The 20,490-nt window shown below is 41.4% G+C and overlaps 1 protein-coding gene across 4 annotated transcripts in view; it reads left to right on the top strand.

The window, feature by feature from the left end:
- nrp1a (neuropilin 1a) overlaps positions 1-20,490 on the top strand; it is a 51,079-nt gene that overhangs the window by 15,281 nt on the left and 15,308 nt on the right. For all 4 annotated transcript variants that reach the window (XM_018741250.2, XM_018741253.2, XM_018741252.2 and 1 more), the window contains exons 4-7: positions 2,104-2,285; positions 7,036-7,263; positions 10,956-11,111; positions 13,130-13,296. In XM_018741250.2, coding sequence (XP_018596766.1) covers positions 2,104-2,285; positions 7,036-7,263; positions 10,956-11,111; positions 13,130-13,296 — 733 coding nt within the window. The remainder of the gene's footprint in view (positions 1-2,103; positions 2,286-7,035; positions 7,264-10,955; positions 11,112-13,129; positions 13,297-20,490) is intronic.

The following is a 20,490-nucleotide window of genomic DNA, read 5'->3' on the forward strand; positions in this document are numbered from 1 at the left end:
AAATCACCATCCTAGTAAAAATTTTTTATTAGAACCAAGAACCTGTGAAATAAATTTCCTGTTCTGTATCTAATGGTTGTTATTGGGAAAACTGGAGAAAAAAGTATAGAAAAATTACATGAAGATTTGCTGTTGATTGGCTGGACCTCATCTCATATACAACAAGTAGGTTTTACTCATATAAGTTTTGGTTGTTTGTTTGGAGAAAAAAATTTCAGTGGTGTTAGGAAAACAGCTGTTGACACAGAAGCCAAACAGAATTTACTGCTCCTGTGTCACAAAGGTTTGACACTGACTGTGTAAACAATTGAAATGCTGAAATGCTGAGCAAATAGAGCATACCATACCCTGATTCCCTTTGAAAGTACAAACAAACTGATGAAATGTTGCATTGCTCCGGAGGGTTCTGGAAAGGAAGAGTGCCAAGTCCCAGGGAACTGTCTGACATTCACAAACTGAGGTTTCCCCAGTTGAAACAGCATCAATACAATGAGATGTCATCCAACAAAGAGGGCTCACCAAAATCCCACCTTTTACTGAGAATAAGGTTGGGGGTATGAAATATGGCAGGCGACAAGCAGGCGGTCCACTGTCCCTTCAGGCCCCATGAGTCCATCAATGTCAGCTTGGCGATCTGGCGGAAACGGGGTGGGTGACACTAGGTTGTGAGTGATGAACTGATATCACTTCCAGTGAAGGGGGGAGGGGTGGGTGAAGTCATCCTCGCATTACGTGTCCTCCGGGGACCCAATCTCAATGCTGAGGAACGAGGCCCCTCTCTGACCCCTCCCTTTGCCCCATCAGTTCTCATATTCTCCATTTAATCTTCCTTCTCCCCATCTTGTTATCCCAATCCTCCCTCCCAGAAGCTTCCCGCATCCCTGTATTGCCCTCAGTGGCTCTGTTAACATTTCACAAGCTTCCCTTTCAATGTGAGACAGGTCTGGGGAGCTGTGCTGTGTGTGGGAGGGGGGATGTTGGGATGTTTGTGGTACCACAAGAAGTGAACTGCATTTTTCACTGGAGAGGTTGCCACTACCATGTTCCTTCATTTTCCTCCATCCCACACCTTGCAGTTTAAATGGTATTATGCACAAATAGCAATCCTGAACATAGTTGTTTTCTTCAAATATTCACTTACCTCATGGGGCACAGGAATTGTTCTTTTGGCCATTTGTGCAATGATAGTTTTTCAACTGCGGAGGAGGCTGCATAGTTGATAAAGAACATCTTCATACATTTCTGTAGATGGAGGAATCTTATTGCTATGCTTGGGTACAAAAGCAGATCGTCTTCTTTTGTTTTTCTTCTGAAGAGGCCACTTATGTTGTACATTTCTTTAGTGTTGAACAGTAATGAGGGGATAGAAAAGGAGAACACTGGACAGTAATGTATGTGGAGTATATTAACGTGAGGCCTTAAGTCTGTCATCCCTGGATCTATTGGAAACGTATAGTACAGGAAACATGTATGCATGTTTGAGAGAGTGTAACTAAAACAGAGGAGAATATTTCATCTAGCACTTGTTTAGGCATCTGAATCTCCTGTAGTTCTGACCTTATTTATACCTGTTTTCCAGCTTGACTGCGTATTGCCAACCAAAGAACTGCAATTAATTCCCTCTCTCCCCTTTGCCCCCATGGCATTGACTCAGTTAGAGGATCCTGCACACCAGTAACCGAGATGTGTGTTGTCTGGTTTGAGGCAGCAGCACAGGAGAGCCGCAGCAACTGCTCAAAGTCAATGTCCTTTATTTGCCATTTCGTAGGGATATTGGATACAAGCCATGTGTGTTGCAGGTGTTTAGTTCCACCCTGGACAAAAGAGACAGGACATGCAACCAATGTCACCAGAACTGTCTGAAAGGTCTAAACTTTGGGCAAGGGGCTTTGCGTATGTATTGAAACAGGGTTTGGAGGCTCAATAGTTCCTCAGTAGTTTTCCTCTGATACTGACCTTGTCAGGTACACCTTGAGCTGTCTGTTTGAGCAGCCAGCTCTCTTCTGGACTCTAAGATATGACTATGCATTTAACATCACATGCAAGAAGACTAGTTAACATGACCACCCTACTCATTCATCTCACATGTGCATTTGTTATTAGGTATGACTATGTGGAGGTGCGGGATGGTGTGGATGAGACTGGTCAGCTGGTGGGCAAGTACTGTGGGAAGATCGCCCCCTCACCCATCGTCTCCTCTGGGAGCCAGCTCTACATCAAGTTTGTCTCAGATTATGAGACACATGGGGCTGGATTCTCCATTCGTTATGAAATCTTCAAAACAGGTCAGTTTTTACCCATGATTTACTTTCACTGTTGAACTCAATTAGACAAGGTCTATGAAACATGCTGGGTATGTATTATTCATTATCATTCTAGTTACGGAGTGAAACATCTAAAGCTACAAGTGTACCTCTCAAGACTGTAATGTGTACCTACAGTTAAAAATTAAAAAACAGTAATATCTGAATAATGGCTGGCCAAGCACCAAAGTATACCTTCTTTCAGGAGGTATTATATGATGCAATATTTGTTGAGGTTGAGTAGCTGACTGTTCAAGTAGTGTTAAAGCATACTTTCCAAGTTATGAAGTAACATTTGTGGTCAGAGTATTGATTGTTATGCCACTTGATAATAAATACTGTTTTCTTCTATGTTCTTTTCCTAACTGCAATATATATATACAGACACACACACACACACATATATATATATATATATATATATATTTTAAAACCTGGAATTCTTTCTTTTTCTCATGCTAGCATTTATCTTGAGTTTGACCTCTGATAAATCGATAGAGCATGTGATAATTATGATAATGTTAACACAGGGACTATAATTTTTGTAAACCCAGAAGTAGAAGCAAAAGGAATATCAAACCATAGTCACACATATAAAAAAAATCCATTACTGCAGATGCCCAAGAGAGGTAGGAACTGGAAACAATCTTTTCTATCTAACAAGCCAGGGAGAGCATAAACATCCGTATAGTGCTGTAACACAAGTAATTGCCTCCTGGTGTTTGTCATTAGGATAAACCTTGTTCATATTCACTTGCTTAAGGTAAGCATTTTCCAATGTGGCCAACCTACCAGTTCTTATGGTAATGAGGCAATGGAACAAGAAAGGAACTTCCTATAAAGTTTACATTTTAAAATGAACAGTTTGGTCACTTATCTGTCACTCTTATCCAGAGCCACATTTATTTCACATTGTGGCAGAACTATACTACAGGAGAAAACTCTGTGATGGCACCACCCCATGCATGTATGTGGCACACAAGGGCTGTAAGGGGCTAGTATCCTTATTTGGGACCTGGCTCTCAGTGTCTCTCCTCACAACTCCCTGACAAAATGAAGCTGCTGCTTCCCCAGATTGGTGTGACAGACTATGGGGCAGCAGGTACTGTAGTGCTTAGAACTGCTGATGTGTACCTAATGTTGTAGTAACTTTGAGGTACTTACCCTGAATTGCTCCCATGAAAATTACACTGCTGTGTAAATGTGTGGAAAAAATAAAATTTCAGTAGAGTAACATTGTAAGTTGCTTTGGAGAAAAGTTATCAAAGCAAGTAACTAACTGAATTACTTGTCTTAATAAGGGGTCAAAACAACACAACTATTTTCATTCATTTATTTAACAAATGCTTATCTCCAAAGCAATATAGAACTCAGCAATACACAAAGATCTTTTGATCTAAACATACAATTATCAAAGTACAGCTTGTTGGTTTGATGCCTCTATTTTACTGGTACACATCACTCAAGAAGCTGTCAATAGAACTCGCATTCAACTAGCAAATACATCATAATCATAGCAGAAAGCAAATGGGCACATTCATGTATGTGTCAGGAGATCAGAAAAGAAGTGGGTCTAAAAGAGATGGGCTTTGAGATCCTTCTTCATAGTTGCAGCATGAGGTCAGAGGGCCATCTATCTCCTATTCATTTGTTCCTCACCTTGCAAAATTTTTATGTCTGAATTCCATCTTAACTAGCAAGAAGCTTCCTGAAGAGTTTTATCTTAGATGTTGCCATTTTAGAACTGGCATTTGTTTGGTAGGCAGTTCTGGAGAACAAGAGCAAAATAAACATTTTTGCAGTAATTCACTACTACAACCATAAACAAGTTATTTTTCAACATCTTCACAGGCATTTATTCTTTTCTTTTGCTGCCCATTCTAATGTCAAAGCAGAATTTCTGCATTGTACAAGCATTTGTGAAACATGCAAGTCACAACAGTCACATTCTAGAAATATACATTTATTCATAATATGTTGTTTGAAATCTCACCTCCAAAAGGACATGTTAAAGTTTATACATTTTTAAACAGAAAGACTAACATTAAATGCTCACAATGTCTGTTTTCAGGTTTTGCTGTTGTTTATAGTGAAGTGTGTACAAATGCCTGTGCACACACACACAGTGTCAGAGTTCTGTCTGGAGACCTGATCAGGCAGAGTAAAAGACAGCAACAAGGGGAATCATCAGCGCGAAGGAATGCTTAATTGGGAGAAAACTTGTTAGGTTTTTGTGTTCCTCCATTGCTTTCCAAATGACCATGCTGTTTTTCAGGCCCAGCATCTTAATTAGCTCCGCAGTTTATTTTATGGGTAGCAAATTGCCGGCCTCGCTTCGCCAACCTAAAAGTGGCTGAGGGTACAAATGGAGTATATGAGCTTTGTGCCTCAGGGCCTTTACCACTTTCAGCTTGCATGTATGGACTTAGCACTCCCCTATTAGCATGGGCAGCATGGAGTATTCATTCTCTTTTCACCATTTCAGCACACAAAGGATGGTAGCTAGTGTCTCACTTTTGACGTCCCTAATGAGCTTATGTGGTATTTCATACAACAAATGGAACGTTAAAATGGTCTATATTTACTCTGGAGTCCTGTCTCTTTCTGCGTTGTGCAACTCCCATAACCAGAAACACATGCTTCCTGGTTTGGAACTGCAGATTTCTGAGCCACATCAGAACCATTCAAGTCACATTGAAGTGGGTATGAGCCCGACAGGATGACGACATTGCCTTTACACACTCAAGGCTCCCTTAGCATATCTCAGGACTGCTGGAGGGGTGGGGGGGGGGGGGGGTCCATTATCAGCCTTTCATCTATTAATGATATTTACCATGCCGGATCTGTTCGTACACTTTAAGGCTGCACCTGCATCAATGCAAGGAGGAGATGCGCCCCTCATTCAGGTAGCATAGGTCACATCCAGAGAGGGAACACCCCCCCTTCACACAAACATGTACAAAATGCACCCTCATGAAACGAAACTTAAAACATGAACTCTCTCTTTGCGGGCACAAACCCTTATTCATCTTCTGTGTCTTCCTTCATGGATAATGGGTACGGGCATAATAACTGCAGGGGATGAAGGGATTAGGTGCTGTGAGTAGGAATGGAGCAGAGGCTGGGGTTCTTTAAGGTGGGTGCATCTGAAGTATGTTAGCGTCCATTTGCTGGGATGAAGGTCAATGGTCTATTCCCACCTGCATCCAAAAAACACATTTCTCCATCGACCATTACTTTCTGCCTCAGCCTGGTGGTAAGTGTTTGTCTAATTATCAGACTGCAAGTCGACTGAAAATAAACAGCTCCAACAACCACTTTGGACTTAGAATAACACCTCGGGCCATCAGGGCGCCAGGGCCATAATCATTTGGACAAGTGAGCCGGAAATCTATTAGTTGCTTAAAAGTCACGGTAAAGTTTTTTAATACTGGAAACATGGTTGAATGATATGGTTGAATGCACCAGTCTAGGTATGTATTTCAGCCTGCACAACAATAACTTATAAGGTACTGCTTCTTCTTTTTTTTTAAATTCTAAAAAGTTGAGAACTATAGATAGTGGACATGCTAAAATCAGATTTATACAAAAAAGTTAGAAATCAGATTTATTACATTAGTAAATTTTGACAATGAGCTCTGGGAGGATTGTGTAAAAACATAAAACAAAGATGGTAGTATCAACAAAAAGTAAGATACAAGAGTAAGGATTTGCAGATAAACCTGGCTGAAGCATATATTAGGCACAATAAAATAATATCCATAATGGCTGGTTGTCATAAGTACAAATAAATGATAAACTACCAACTACCAACCACAGCTGGATTTTGAAAGTGTCACTGTTTCTTTATAGCCTTGTTTAAATTAAGGAAGGTGTATAACTGCAGAGCTGCTGTATTTGCTTTGTATTTTACAGATGTATTGGTACTAAAGTTAGCACCTGGAGGACTCCTTTAGAGAGCAAGCCACAGGAGTGGTTTGGGGCAAGTCTTTATCACTCCTCTGGTGATGGCTAGCTTCATCTATAGGTTTTGAGGATCTTGTTTACAGCTTCATTTTCTCATTTTTTGTGAAATGGTGCCAACAGCCAGGTTTTTATTGTATTCTTTTAGCAAAACTGCAACAAAACATAAGCAACTTAGAAAAAAACGGTGTTTTTAATTAACTCGTTAACAGCTGTCTGAAGCCATCATCTTGGCACAAATGTCCGTAAAGTCATTGGGTTTTTTTTGTTGTGTCTGGTGCTTGCTCCATAAAAGACAGTCACACAAAGACAAAACACTCGACAGATGAGCCTGGGGAAGCTGAACAGGACAACATATCCTTTCACACAGGATCAGTGTGTGACTGACTGGGTGATTCCTCTAATGTTTCAGTTCAGTTTCCATCTGCTTATTCTGGCAAAGGTCGCGGTTCTAGTGTTTGTGAAAGTACCAATAAAATTATTTATGGATATAAAATACATGGCAGTTTCATACTGTGCTTGTAAATATGCAGATGAAGAGATTTGTGAGTCTTTCTCCACTGTTGCACTGTAGATGGACTGTGACCCCCCCCCTCCAACCACAGCAGCCATGTAAATATGGGAAGTGCAACCCCTGTTGCTTGCTAACTGTAACATGTGGAGCAAGTGAAAAGAACAGACAGACCAAGACTGAACAGTAGCACTGTTAAGAAAAGGTTTAGGAAATAATAATCTTTTAGCTGTTGTTCATGTGCCTGTTCTTTTTCAGGGCCGGAGTGCTCTCGGAACTTTACTGCCACCAGTGGTGTCATCAAGTCCCCTGGCTTCCCAGAGAAGTACCCCAATAATCTGGACTGCACCTTCATGATCTTTGCCCCAAAGATGTCCGAGATTGTTCTGGAGTTCGAGAGCTTTGAGTTAGAGCCAGACACAACACCTCCCACAGGGGTCTTCTGTCGCTATGACCGGCTGGAGATTTGGGATGGTTTTCCTGGAGGTATGTGTCCTCATAGTCATTTGGCTCACTCACTCAGCTAAAAGTCACAGTGTTTTTTCCATGGTATCAGCCTGTAGTATAACATCACATAACACACATGCACTAATGGGTTACCAACACAGCAGCATCACACTTTGCCTTTTCCTGGTCTTAGCCCTTATTGACACTACCACATAAAACCAAAATGTGGTCTGTATCACATGTGTACTTTACATCTATTGTAAAATTGCATTCAAAAAGCGTAGTTTGACTAACATTGAAAAGGCGGATCATGTATTAACTGGGAGCCTTTTTTTCCTGCTTTAAATGATTATATGTAGCACCAGCCATTTTTGCTCTTCCTCTGTCCACTAAAATATAAAAAGATTTATCTTCAAACACACCAAAAAGCCTAAGTCTGGTTGGCATTATTTATAAAACTGGTCACCAAATGCAACATGAATTTGCTTAGGGATCCTGTCTTGGTGTGAAACTTGTGATTATTATTAGTATTATTAAACATATAAGGAGGAGGATGATTTGGGGCAGTGTCCTCCAGGTGTGCATCTGTACTCTCTGCTCACATAATGAAAAGGGGCTGTTTGCTTGTATCTCCTTCACATGTTCCGCTAGATATTTGACTGACCCTTCACCTATACCCCTCTTCATTTCCTCTTGACAGAGGAAAATTTATAATCATACACAATCCATATATGATTTTTCATTTTTTTCTGGTTTATGGCTATTTAAGAGCCTGTAGTCGCACATACAATAATGCCAACACCAGGCAAAGTACCACATTCACCTTTGATTTTAAGGGGGAAGTGATAGCTTCACCCAGGTGGGTGTGGCTAAGCAGGAAGTGGAACATGGCAGTGTGTGCTAAGATGTGTGGAATGGTAGTCAAGATGTTCTTTATACTCTCTAGTCCTATGTGTTTGTTTATGTGTGTGTTTTCTTTGTACATGTATTTTTCCCATCTGTTTTTATGGATCTTCTCCTTGGTGATATTATCATGGTTGCATTGTGATTTATGGATGTCCCAGGAGAAGAAAAGGAAGGCATCACAACAAGCATTATATTAAGCCTGGAATGCATTGCTCTTATCTGAGTCTTTGCAAAAGCTGCTGTTCTTTGCCTAATGGAAATCAACAAGGCCTTGGTGTGGGGTCAGACTAGGCTGGGTCAGGCTCTGGTGGCCTGATGAGCTTGCCCCTGGCCCCTGGGGTCTCCCCTAGCAGCCACTTGCCTGCAGTCCAATGAACCAGTTTGTCTGAAATCAATAAACGTTTTCAAAGATTCGTTTTCTTTTGGAGCACAAAGTAGTCAGGCCAATTTAGTACCCACTTCTATGGCAGTGCAGATTTTAACATATACAGTTGTGTGAAATCTTGGAAAGATTTCAGAGTAAGCAGGTGTTTTACCCAGGCAGCTTGCGTACAGTTGAAGCAGATGAAATTGGCAGGCATCTCCAATAATGGTTTATTTATAAATTAGGCTTCAGAAATATTCCTTTCAAATTAGAGAAGAACAGGTGTTAATTAAAAAGACAGTGAACGCCTAGAGGGCCCTGTGTTCCATCACTTAATTATCACCTTTTATTTTTGTCTGAGGGTAGAGAGTTATAGTGATCATGAGGCTCATGCTTCGAGACCTTTTGTACAAAGTTAAGTTTTTTAACTTAGCTTTTTTTCTCAAGAAAACTGTAGACAGAGGAGACCTTCATTTTTTAACGGCACACCTTTCTGTTTGTGTTCACATAAAGGGAAAGGGATGCATTTGGAGCTGTGAAAAAAATGCTGGACTGGCGTAACTTTGTGTTTGGTTTCAAGGTTTTTTTTTTTGTCATACCGTAAATGAAAACAGAAATATGAGAAAAAGATGCCGAATTGCCACAACATCCCTTGTGATGGGGGTTTCAAAAGTTGGTTTTGGAACACTAGGGTGTCTCTGTGGGAGGAGACAGAATCTTGAGGTGAGGAGTCATGACTGAAGCTAAGCAGATCAATATTGCATTAGTGTGGGGGGCTGGGTGGATATGGGAGGGGTCCCTCCTCTCTCCAATCTTGAGCCAGGCGCCTGACAGTCCCAGGACTCTGGGCTGTTATGGCACATGGTCGCTCACATCACGCCTCTTGAAAATTTAACCACCCCATGGAAAACCTAGTGGATGGCTGTTTTTGCACATTACAACTAATCATTTGCCTCATTTGCCCCTATTCTTCCCCAGCCCTGTTAGAGGACCAAATCCTCCCTATTACAAGCCTCTCCATGTGAACAGCATTATCAGCTCCTACCTGCCCCTCATGACTCCAAATCACTTACATCTTTACTGAGTCCCTACAAACGGGGGATATGAGAAAGAGATCACCTTACCCCTGATAAGAGATAAGCAAAAGGGCCTTCTGGTTTCCTTCCATCCAGCGAGACTCAGAAAAATGGTTAATGATGACTCCTCTGACATTTAGCACATATACATCCTGTCACTTCAGCAGGGTGTGTCACAGTCTTGTTATTACTGTTCTTTTCACACATCTACAACTTTCCGTTTTCGACCATTTACTGGCTACAAAATTTCATGTCTTGTTTCATGTCCAGCTGCCTCCTGGCCTCACCCAGCATTCAACTGAAAAACAGAATTACACCTGTTGAACAGAGACAACCCTGACTTCACCTCCTCTAGAGGAGGACCCCTTATTAGATTCCCCAAGTAGTAGCTAGGAGTGAATTGTGCTCATTTGTGGTGGGATAACTTTCTTGCATATTTTAGGAAGTATAGAAGTACACATGCATTTAGAATGAGACATGACAGAGGTCTGCTGTTGTAAAAGCATTGTTGTCTGCTTTGTAAATGTTCATATACATTGAGCTTTTGCAGGATTTGGGTTATTTTCTTGTTTCTGTTTCTGTCCCCTGGCCTGGCTGTGTTGTACATGTGTGTATAATTACAGTATTACATTTATATTTATTCATGTAGCAGCCACTTTTCTCCAAAGCAACATACATCTCATAGAAAATACAATGTGTGCATTACATTACCAGTAAGAGAGACTTAGATACAGACATGTGATTCTTATGTGCAGTTAGTTTTTCTTTCCATCCATGAACCAATATGCTTTCCATATGAACCAATGTTCATCACACGAATAGCTGCATAAAATTTTATCAGAATATCCTTGATTCCTGCTCACCTTCCTAGTAATTTTTTTTTAGATATATATATATATATATATATATATATAAAACATTTACATTGCATTACAGGAGTAGCTGCATAAAGGTTTATTTGGGCATGATCTTAAAATTATAGTGGATGAACATTTACACCTTACATGAGCTTAAGAGATCGTGGGCGAAGTGAGTCGTGTTCAGATGAGTCTTGAAAAGGTGAGTTTTAAGACCCTTTTTAAATGTGAACAGAGAATCAGTAGTTCTGAGTGAGAGGGGGAGGTCATTCCACCACAACGGGGCCAGAACCGAGAACCTTCATGCTTTAACTTTTGTGCATGGGACCACCAAGCAGGCCGATGTGGAAGAGCATAGCAGTCTGGTTGGGGTGTAGTGGATGATCAAGTCTTGCAGATGAGTATATCATTCTCCAGTGGTCTATCATGAATTCTAGAGCTATATTCCCTCCCTGACAAGTGGTTGTTATCAGTTTGGGTGGTCAGTACTGGGTCAGAGGATCACTGACTGGATGTGTTTCCCCACAGTGGGCCCATACATCGGCCGGTTCTGCGGACAGAACACACCAGGACGCATCATCTCCTACACCGGGATTCTGGCGCTTACAATCAACACGGACAACGCTATTGCCAAGGAGGGCTTCTCTGCCAACTACACTGTCATAGAGAGGACTGTTCCAGAGGGTGAGCCCTTCCTGTCCATACCACATTGCTGGCTTCTCCTACAGTTCATCTAGACATTGTCTGGAACAACAAATACAAAAAAAATTACATTTAGCAGCAAAGTATTCAAGGTAACAATAAAGGTCCACACTGGCATTTTTTTTAACAGATTACTGTAGTTTAACTATAATGTTGAAGAGATTTGTCATTAACTTAATATATTATGAGGTCAGGTTCATAAGTTGTGGTTCATAATTGAAATATTCCATGACTCTCACTCCTTGGCCAACCACCAGGGGGCTCCCAATTCACAATCGGACAGTCCATACCTGTAGCTAGGAAAGCAACCGGCAAATGTATTAAGGGAAACACCTGGACCGAATCATTGCAGAGTGTTGAACCAGCTGCTGTAGTGATATGATCTGTCCTCCACTGCTCAGCCTACAGTTGTGTTTCTTTGTTTTTTCAAGAAGAGTTCTGTCTGTATACTTTCACTATGAATGAATTAGATTTTGATCTGGACTGCAGTATGTTTAAATAAGATCGCAGACAAAATACATCTACCAGTCTGTTTCCAGACTATTCTTGGTAGACTTCCATGAGACCTTGCCCCTCACCCCGATTTGAGAAATGTTCTGACTAAACATTTTCATATATAAGAATAACCACCATAAGCTTGTAAGAATGTCCACAAACAGCATTCTACACTCTATGAGTGTCATCATGATTGGGGAGCATTAAATAAAGCACTAATTATCCCAGATGGTTAAAGAGACCCACAGGGATTAATGCATATTTCTAGCTGGGCCCATTGTGAGAGTGCCGATGAAGGCACTTGTCACCAACTCCTTGTCTTAGCATGGCAGATTGAAAAGAAGACATGTTGTGGCAAAATACAACTTAAGATCTATTATAGGCTTGTCAAGAATAATTTCAATAATTTCCCACACTTTAGCATTCCGTAGTACCAACTGTCAGATATGCAATTATGATTTTTTTGCTTTTTTTTTTTTACATTTTGAATTTTTGAAGTTTTTTTCTTGTTTCAAAGCATTCAGTCAGTTTTACTAAGATGCTTTGAATAAAGCTTTCTATTGCTGGGCCAAGATCCCATAATTTTATTTTTAGTGCCTTTTGGCATCTTTAACTGAAAGATTTTTCTTACTTTTTCATTAGGGCTCTAACTGGCAACTTACGTTATATTTTAAAAGAGTCAGGAAATTAGAGAAAATATCTGCATCTCCGTTTAGACTATTATTGAAACAGGAAAACTTACCTCCCTGGTGAGGCCCTACACTCATGCCTGTAGGTAAAAGAGCAGGAGGCTGTTAAAAGTATGAAGCACCCATTATGATATCGTGGACTTGTGTGTGTGTGTGTGTGTGTGTGTGTGTGTGTGTGTGTGTGTGTGTGTGTGTGTATGTGTGTGTGTGTGTGTGTGTTCGTGTGTTCCCACATTTCTGAATGTGTTCACTTCTGTATATGTATGCATACACATGTGGTGTAGCTCTGCCTGTGTCCATGCACCCGTGATCAAATATGCAGGACTCCTCAGTTTAAAAGCACATTTTGTAGATCCTCAGCTGCCTAAGAACAGCAGTCATGCACCCAGGCAAATGAGCAAAGACATTCTTATCCCAGGTGTTTCTGAACACAAAGATTTGGCTGCATGTTCCTGTGCCTGTAGGCAACCAAAAGAGAAACTTTGTGTTTTGCTCCCAGATTTCCTTATTGTGTACCAACTCCACAACATCCCTGAGTCATCTTACAAAATATAATTCCAATGAAACAATTATTTTTTGCCTCAAGTATAGACTTTTTAGAGCACTACAGTAAAAGTTTTATGAATGGTTCTTTATGATTTGGTGTAGTACACTTCCTCTCTGCTTCCGTTAGGTACTGAAGGACAAAGGCAATGCCAACCTGCACTTCATTTTCTCAGGCACTAAATGAAAACTGAGTTCCTCCATTCCTTGGGGATGGTCTTTTTCAGTTTCTGCATTCTTTAAGCCCTCTAACAGGCGGATGCTTTTTTCCAGACTTCGACTGCAAGGAGCCACTGGGAATGGAGTCAGGGGAGATCACCTCTGACCAGATTATTGCCTCATCCCAGTACAACGCAAACTGGTCACCAGAGAGGTCACGGCTCAACTACTATGAGAATGGCTGGACTCCAGCAGAGGACTCCAGCAAAGAGTGGATACAGGTACATACTGCAGATCCTGCTCTCTGATACCCGGAGTTTTTCATGAATAAATAAAAGGAATGGGATGTGTCTGCAGCAAAACACCGGCAATTAAAGCCTTCCCAGAAACTCTGTTCCCTCCCCCTCTTTATCCTCTGAAACTTTTACTGGAACTTACATTTGCATTTAACAGAGTCATATCAACAGCAGGGTTGTTTCTTTATTTGGCGCCTGAATTACCTTTGTTTCTTTTGCAATAAGCAAATAGTTTGTTTAGCATATCTTTCCACGTAGTCTGTGGTAATCACTTATTTCAGCATCCCTGTTTGATAGTGAGGTGCAGAACTTTATAACCAATAGGAACCTGTTATCTACAACTTCACTGCTTCCTCTGTGAAGTCATCCCTTTTCTGTCTGGTCCACTACAGTGAATGGCTCAGAGATTCAAAGGGAAATTCCTTCTGCTGTAGACATATGCCACATGCAAAGCATGCCCAGCTTTCCATCTTTTGCTGGCCCCGACATGCTGAATGCAGTAAGCCTTATGCTTTCCTCAGGGGGCCAATAACGTTTCCAGTTCAAAGTCAGTATTACTCTAGGTGCTCTAAGATCAAGACCTTCCTATGACTATCTAAACAACGCCCCGTGCTTCACATGCAGACAAATTGATTTGATGTAAGTTGGGCTGGTGTGCTTCTGGTTGGGAGAGATGACTGGAGTAGCATGTGGATGGAAATGGGCAGAGTATGGATAACCCTCTGCTGAGACCACTGCTCTCAGCTCACTGAAACTTGCAGAAAGCCAGCTGAATGGTCAGCTTTTTCAAATAGCAGTAAAACTGAGTGTTTGGTCCTGGGGCCGTGGCTGAAAGTCTAAAGCACTGTCCTGGAGGTCCTAACCTAAAGAAAGCTCAGTCCTGACTCAGAAGGCAGACAGCCAGCAGGGCTGCTCAGGGAAAGAGAAAAACTTAAGGAGACAGAATCCGTTCCTGTTAGAAACTTCACTTCTTAATCTGCTATAAATGCTTTGTCGATTGGGACGCATAAAATGAACATCCCATTAAAAAAACAAACCAGCCTGTCCTGCATCACTTATACTTGCCAGTTCATATTTTATTCACGATAATTAAGTAGGTTTCATGAATGTTTTCCCTCCCCCTCATTAAATTTGTTGAGCTTTTATGCCTTTCAGTGCCATCAAAAATGGGCTGTCACACTATGAGCATGAGAGAAAGCAATACAGCGCAAATTTGCAAGTATTTAAGATCCTCTTCAGTGTAGAGATGCGGGTGTTTTTGGCAGCAAAACCTCTCCAAAAAAAGCCTAACATGGTCTGCTGGGCACCACAGTTCTACTCAGCCAATCAAGTGCCAGTGTGGAGTTCTGCACATCTGTTTCCAAGGGAACAAAAAGAATCTTGCTGTCGACATTTAATGTATAATTTAAAGAAATCTGCCACCCGTATGCCCCTGTGCTCCTTAAGGAGTTTAATTAAAAGGAGTGTTATTAAGAGTGGAATTCTTCATTTCGTTTTGATTAAGCACATTAGATCTACAAAACAATCTGCAACTAATGGCACAGACGGTCAGAAAGTACAAATCATCTCATTTGCCTTTAGAGGGACATGATGAACTTAGTATTTGTTTTATTAATTTGTGAGCAGGTGCTTACAGCAGGCAGTTCTGACTTTATGCACAGTTAATCTAGAACATTGTTACTTATGGATTTTAATGCCTCATCATGACATGGCAGGTTAAGGGCATGTCAGGTGGCCCAGGTGAAGGGTAGGTGTGTCTGGAGGTTTTTTCCAGCATGTTCACTCACGCACATTGACTTTGAATATACTGCCTTTTGTAAGACCACTGCATCACACCTGATATGCTCTAGGGTTAGCGCATTGTCTGCACCATCAAGAAAGGTCAAAAAGGGTTTCTATTGCCCCATTCAAAATCGGATTTATGGACTTCGCCCTTGTTTCATCTTTAACCTTGCTGCTGTTCGTCAGGTGGCACAGTCCATCTTTGTCGCTTGCACATTAGTGGGAGGTATGCATCTGGATAGGGGAGCAGAAGTCCTGAAATGGCCTTGTCTTCTGGGAGAGGAGCACAAGTCTTCAGAGATTTTGACATAATGAATTATGGGCATATCATGGCAAAAGCCCTGATAGCACAGTCCCAGCACCGTCAAGGCATGCGGGATGCGATAAAAGTGAGTGGATCTTGAAACAAACGTATTCACTTAGACAGTGGCCATTGATCACAGGAGAGACATGAATTATGCATTTTGTCTAAAAAAGTCAATTGTCAATACTTAAAAGCATCTCTACTGTGTAACATATAACGGTAGAATACAAGTAATCCGCAGCCTGCATTTTCTTCATTGCCTTTATAATAATTGCCTTCCATATGTGTATAATTTATTTACAGAGCAGACTGCCATTATCATAAATCCTGCAATGTTAATACATTAACATTCGTTTTCTGTTGTGTATAAACGTTGCTGCTTATCATCTGAATATTCTGATGAAGGGAACAGTAACAGACTTCAGAATATGATTTATAGGAAAATATTCTAGGAAAAAATATTTTGACACAAAGCAAAGAATACGGTGATAATGTCTAAGTATTTGAAAAGCATGCTTTTTAATATGCTTTAAGAAAAAACTGTTGAATAAAACACTGTAGAGATGTAGAGTCACTCAACTTAACAGGGAGAATACATGTCAAAGTGTGAGAGGGAATTGGGTATTTTCACATGCATGCAGAATCTGTGATCTAAGAATTCTGCCCTCAAACACGTCTCTGAGAGAATAAGTGTCACTTCCTCTTGCCTGTAAAATTTAAACAACCCACTGCCATCCTCTTCTGTCCCACATAAGTGTTTGTGCTGTGCTGACAGGCAAGAAGGGAAGAGCACAACCTGTGCAAGCATGAAGGCATTACTGCGATTTGTCTGTTTCTGCTTTATGTCCTAACATGTTTCCAATAGGTAGTGGTCAGCAGAATGCAGAAGTGTCCACTCTCTATTGTTTCCAAATGAGAACCATTGAGCTGCTTGTTGGAAGCCTCCAGCATGTGATGAGTAATTAGAGCTTAGGCCTGTAATTAACATAAGCTTGTCGGTGATGAAGTGCTGAATATGGTTTGGCTTGGCCGATGTAGTCACTGCCTTAGATAAGGGCCTCTCAATGGCTTTGAGTAGTACTAGCTCACTCCTCATTCACTTCGGTCCAAGATCCAAAACAGACTTTTGCAGCACAGCAGCTTAGAAAACAAAACAAAACAATCTGCTGTGTCTCAATACAGACTTGTGATTTTTTTTCTATTTGCGTGTGTGACATTATTTGAAAATCATTAGTAGCAGATTAAGGAACTGTTGAGGTTATGGAGGCAAAGCAGATAGAGCTTTTTCTTGGCAGAGAGGACAGTGTTATTCTAGTGTTTAGAAGACGATGTTATTCTAGTGTTTCTTTTGTCAAATGTTGACAGGCAAACTAGTGTTTATGGTTACAAGGATACAACACATGTAGGATCCAGTATGTCTTGTTGGTCGTTCGGCTGAAGTTTCGGTCCACTGAGGTCATTTTTCATTGCCAAGAAAATATATTATATTCAGGTGTGCATAATTTAATGTCTCGGAGAGTCAGCTGGGGCTAAAAATACCAAAGTAATTCTGCCAGGTAAACTGGCTGATGAATTAAAGGTTGTAAGCAGTGGACTGTCTCTCAGCATCAAGTAATACAATTTTCATGAAAGGGAATTAATTATACCTTTAGTTAATGGAATTTTTAGAACCTGAATAACAGCCAGGTGATATACATAAAATTAGAAGGAGCAGGTGAAACTGATGGATAGATCTAGTATCACCACGAGATAGCTGCACCCCTCTGTTGCCTTTTGCCCGAGTGCGTGAAGCATCAGCCTGCTGAAGACTTGACACTGTGAAAGCCTCCAGTCGACCATTGCCGGTTGGAGTTTGAATTTGAATCACCTTTTTAACATTAGCTTTTTTGCTCTGTGACAAAGACCAAGAGAGAGACAGGGAGAGACAGAGGTAAGGAAGTAGAAAATCCACAGAATATTAATGCATTCTCCCCTGAGTTCTCCATCATCCATTCAGCCCACACACACAGACAGGCAGCTATCTGAATTTCTCCCCTACAGTCAGGAGAATTTGGAAGAAAGAGGCCTGCAAACTCATTTTTTTTTAAACCCTCCCCAGGAATCATGCTTTCTGCCGCCAACCCACTAACAGTAACAGCCAGCAGTAAAAATCTGCATTCATGCCCCCACTGGAAAGTGCAACTGTGACTCTGAGAGCACAACACCATGACCTTCCTGAAATGGACAGGTGTCTTGCTGGCTAGGGTGGCAGGAACTTTTCACACAAAGACAATTCGTAAAACCCTGCTAATCTAATTACATGATGGGCTAAGCAGCCAGCCTATAATGAAGAACATATTTTATTCCCTTTCCACTTTTCTGTGTCTGCCACTGTAATCATATTTGTAAATAAATTATTACATTACATTTACATTTACACTCACTCAATTAGCAAACGCTTTTCTCCAAAGCGACGTACATCTCAGTAAAAATACAATCTGAATATTACAAAGAAGGAGTGCGGTGGCACAGTGGGTTGGACCACAGTCCTGCTCTCCAGTGGGTCTGGGGTTCGAGTCCCGCTTGGGGTGCCTTGCGACGGACTGGCATCCCGTCCTGGGTGTGTCCCCTCCCCCTCCGGCCTTACGCCCTGTGGTGCCGGGTTGGCTCCGGTTCCCCGCGACCCCGTGTGTGTGTGTGTGTGTGTGTGTGTGTGTGTATTACAAAGAACTATGCTAAATCAGAATTAAGCGCATATTCCAAAAAGGCAAGTTAGTGTTCCACAAATCTCTTGGCCTTTCTTAGCTATTAGGAGGGATCATTCTTCCACTTAGGTATTTACATGAGCTATCAGTTTCGTCAGTACTTAAACTGTACATCTCAGATTGGCACATGTCGTGTTCTTTGCGGCCAGTTGTCAGCACTGATTTTTCAGCATAACCGGTCTCACTGGCCAGACTGCCAGTTCTTGCTAACTCTCAGATTTGCACTTTGTCTTATAGCTTTGATTATTGTTAACTGTACATTTAAAAGAAGAGTCCATAAATATACTGTGGGAAATTTGTTACAGTTTCTCTGTTCTCACCTTATGCTTGAGCTGTGTCTGCGAAATTGATCTACCTCACTTTACAACCAGACCTCCTCTCTTGAACTCATGCCTGCCTGTGCCTCTCCTCTTGATGTTTGCTCAGTATATATAGATTACACTTTGTATATTCTGTGAAGTCAGACTATAAAAGAAATGCAAAGCTCTTCACCAAGATCTGGCATATCCAATGAGCTGTTCAGCAGTCAGGTTGGTGTTCGCAACCTGCTGTCAGCTGGTAGCATAGTGTTAAGGAACATAGATTTGTAACCTGTAGGTTATGCATTCAAGTTGTTACTTTGCATACCCTACTTTGGTAACCTTGAACAAGCTGTGTGACCTGAATGGTTCCAGTTAAATTTCCATTGTATACCTCCGGAATGAACTTCATCAGTTAATGAGAAAATGGTAAGTCAATAGTAACGTCTTCACAAAAGCTGTTCCAAGGCCGCAAAAGGCTCACGTTTCACAGACTAACAAGTACCAGTCAATGCTCAGGATCCAGGCCAAGTACCAGTCATCGCTTCCAGAGCTGTCCATGCCGTAAGCTTCCTTGTCAGTGGTCCAAGCTGGCAGCTCGCATCCCAGTTTACATTGGATTTACTGCTGTTCTCTTTGGATCACTGAGTCACTTTGGCTGAAGGTGACGGCTATGCAACAAAATGTCTAGCACATCAGCAGTTTTTTTTTATTATTTTTTTTTGGGTTGTTGTACTGATACATGTGCAATGTATGTTTCCTAGTGGAGAGCACAGATTAAGCTTCCCAAGTGGAAAAATAAAGCCATTCCTTTCTTTTGCTGCACAAGGAGGCTTGTGCCATTATTACCAGACTGCTGTTTTAACTTCTCAAATTCCTCCTGATTTGCAGCCATACCCAAAAAAATTTTTGCCATGATTCAAAAAAAGGAAAATGGTCAGAAATTTGGGTTTAGCCTTAATCTCTATTTATAGTAGAAGGAAAAGTTTTGAAGCCTTATTTGGTATGCGCTCTGTGGCCTGGAGCAGGGGGGGAAATTATTTTGCAAATGATTTTAATCATTTTTATGTTGCCTTTGGCACAAGAAAAGCATTATTTACCCTACTTTGATTCAGTCTAATGAAAGGAGTGTGTGAGAATGCAGCATGCAGTAGGCTGCATGCAGTTATGTTGTGTAGATTCATTTGGAGCGTGTTTGGTTGCAAATTCATGGAGCTGAGTATGGACCTGGCACTTTGAGCCCACCCCTGCACTTGTCTTCATTTTCATTCTTTTCCTAGCCTTGATCTATCCTTCACTGGCAACTCAGTCACCATCCCTCAGCAGCTACAGCCTCCCTTGGTCTCTCTCAGTTCACCTCCTCCCAGACATTTTTCATCTCACCGCTCCAAATGCTTCTATCCACAGGCAATCACCCCCATTCCCCAGATCTAAATTTGATTGAGTCTGACTGTTTGCCTTCAATTGTATTATGCTATATTAATGTCATCATCAAGTGCCTCTTAGCGCCTGGCTATGAAACACTAACAGTCCACACTCCTGCAGCCTGTGAAAGTCATTTACATAGGCTTTCTGTCACCCAGTGGAATATGGTGGGTTACTCCCTCTCCTCTATTTGGGAGGATGTGACTGGTGTTTCAATGGCTGCTGTAGGGCTGAGAGCAGCTGGAAAGCAAGCCTTTAGTTTTTTGTTTTTTCTTGTTACAAATGGGGAAGCTGAGATCAAACACTTTATAGACGTGGAGGGTTTGAGGGCAAGCAGAGAAACTGAAGACCTGGCTTTAGTGTCCTACATTACTTTTGGAGGTGGACAGATATCAATGCCTCACATTTGGACAGGAACAGGAGATCGACATAAGGAGGTGGGGGTAGGCAGCATTAAAGTGTCCTGGTGCACACTGAAAGGAGGATGGGGTACAGTCATGGATCAGGGACAGTCTTTGCACCAGTGTGACAAAACTGCCCAGGACCCTCATCAGTTTCACTATGGCCTCATTCAAGTTCATCCTAGTTCTTTTCAACATGGACCTCTGCTCTGCTTAGCCTATTA

This window comes from Scleropages formosus, chromosome 19 (assembly GCF_900964775.1).
Source record: "Scleropages formosus chromosome 19, fSclFor1.1, whole genome shotgun sequence".
Classification (NCBI taxonomy): Eukaryota; Metazoa; Chordata; class Actinopteri; order Osteoglossiformes; family Osteoglossidae; genus Scleropages; species Scleropages formosus.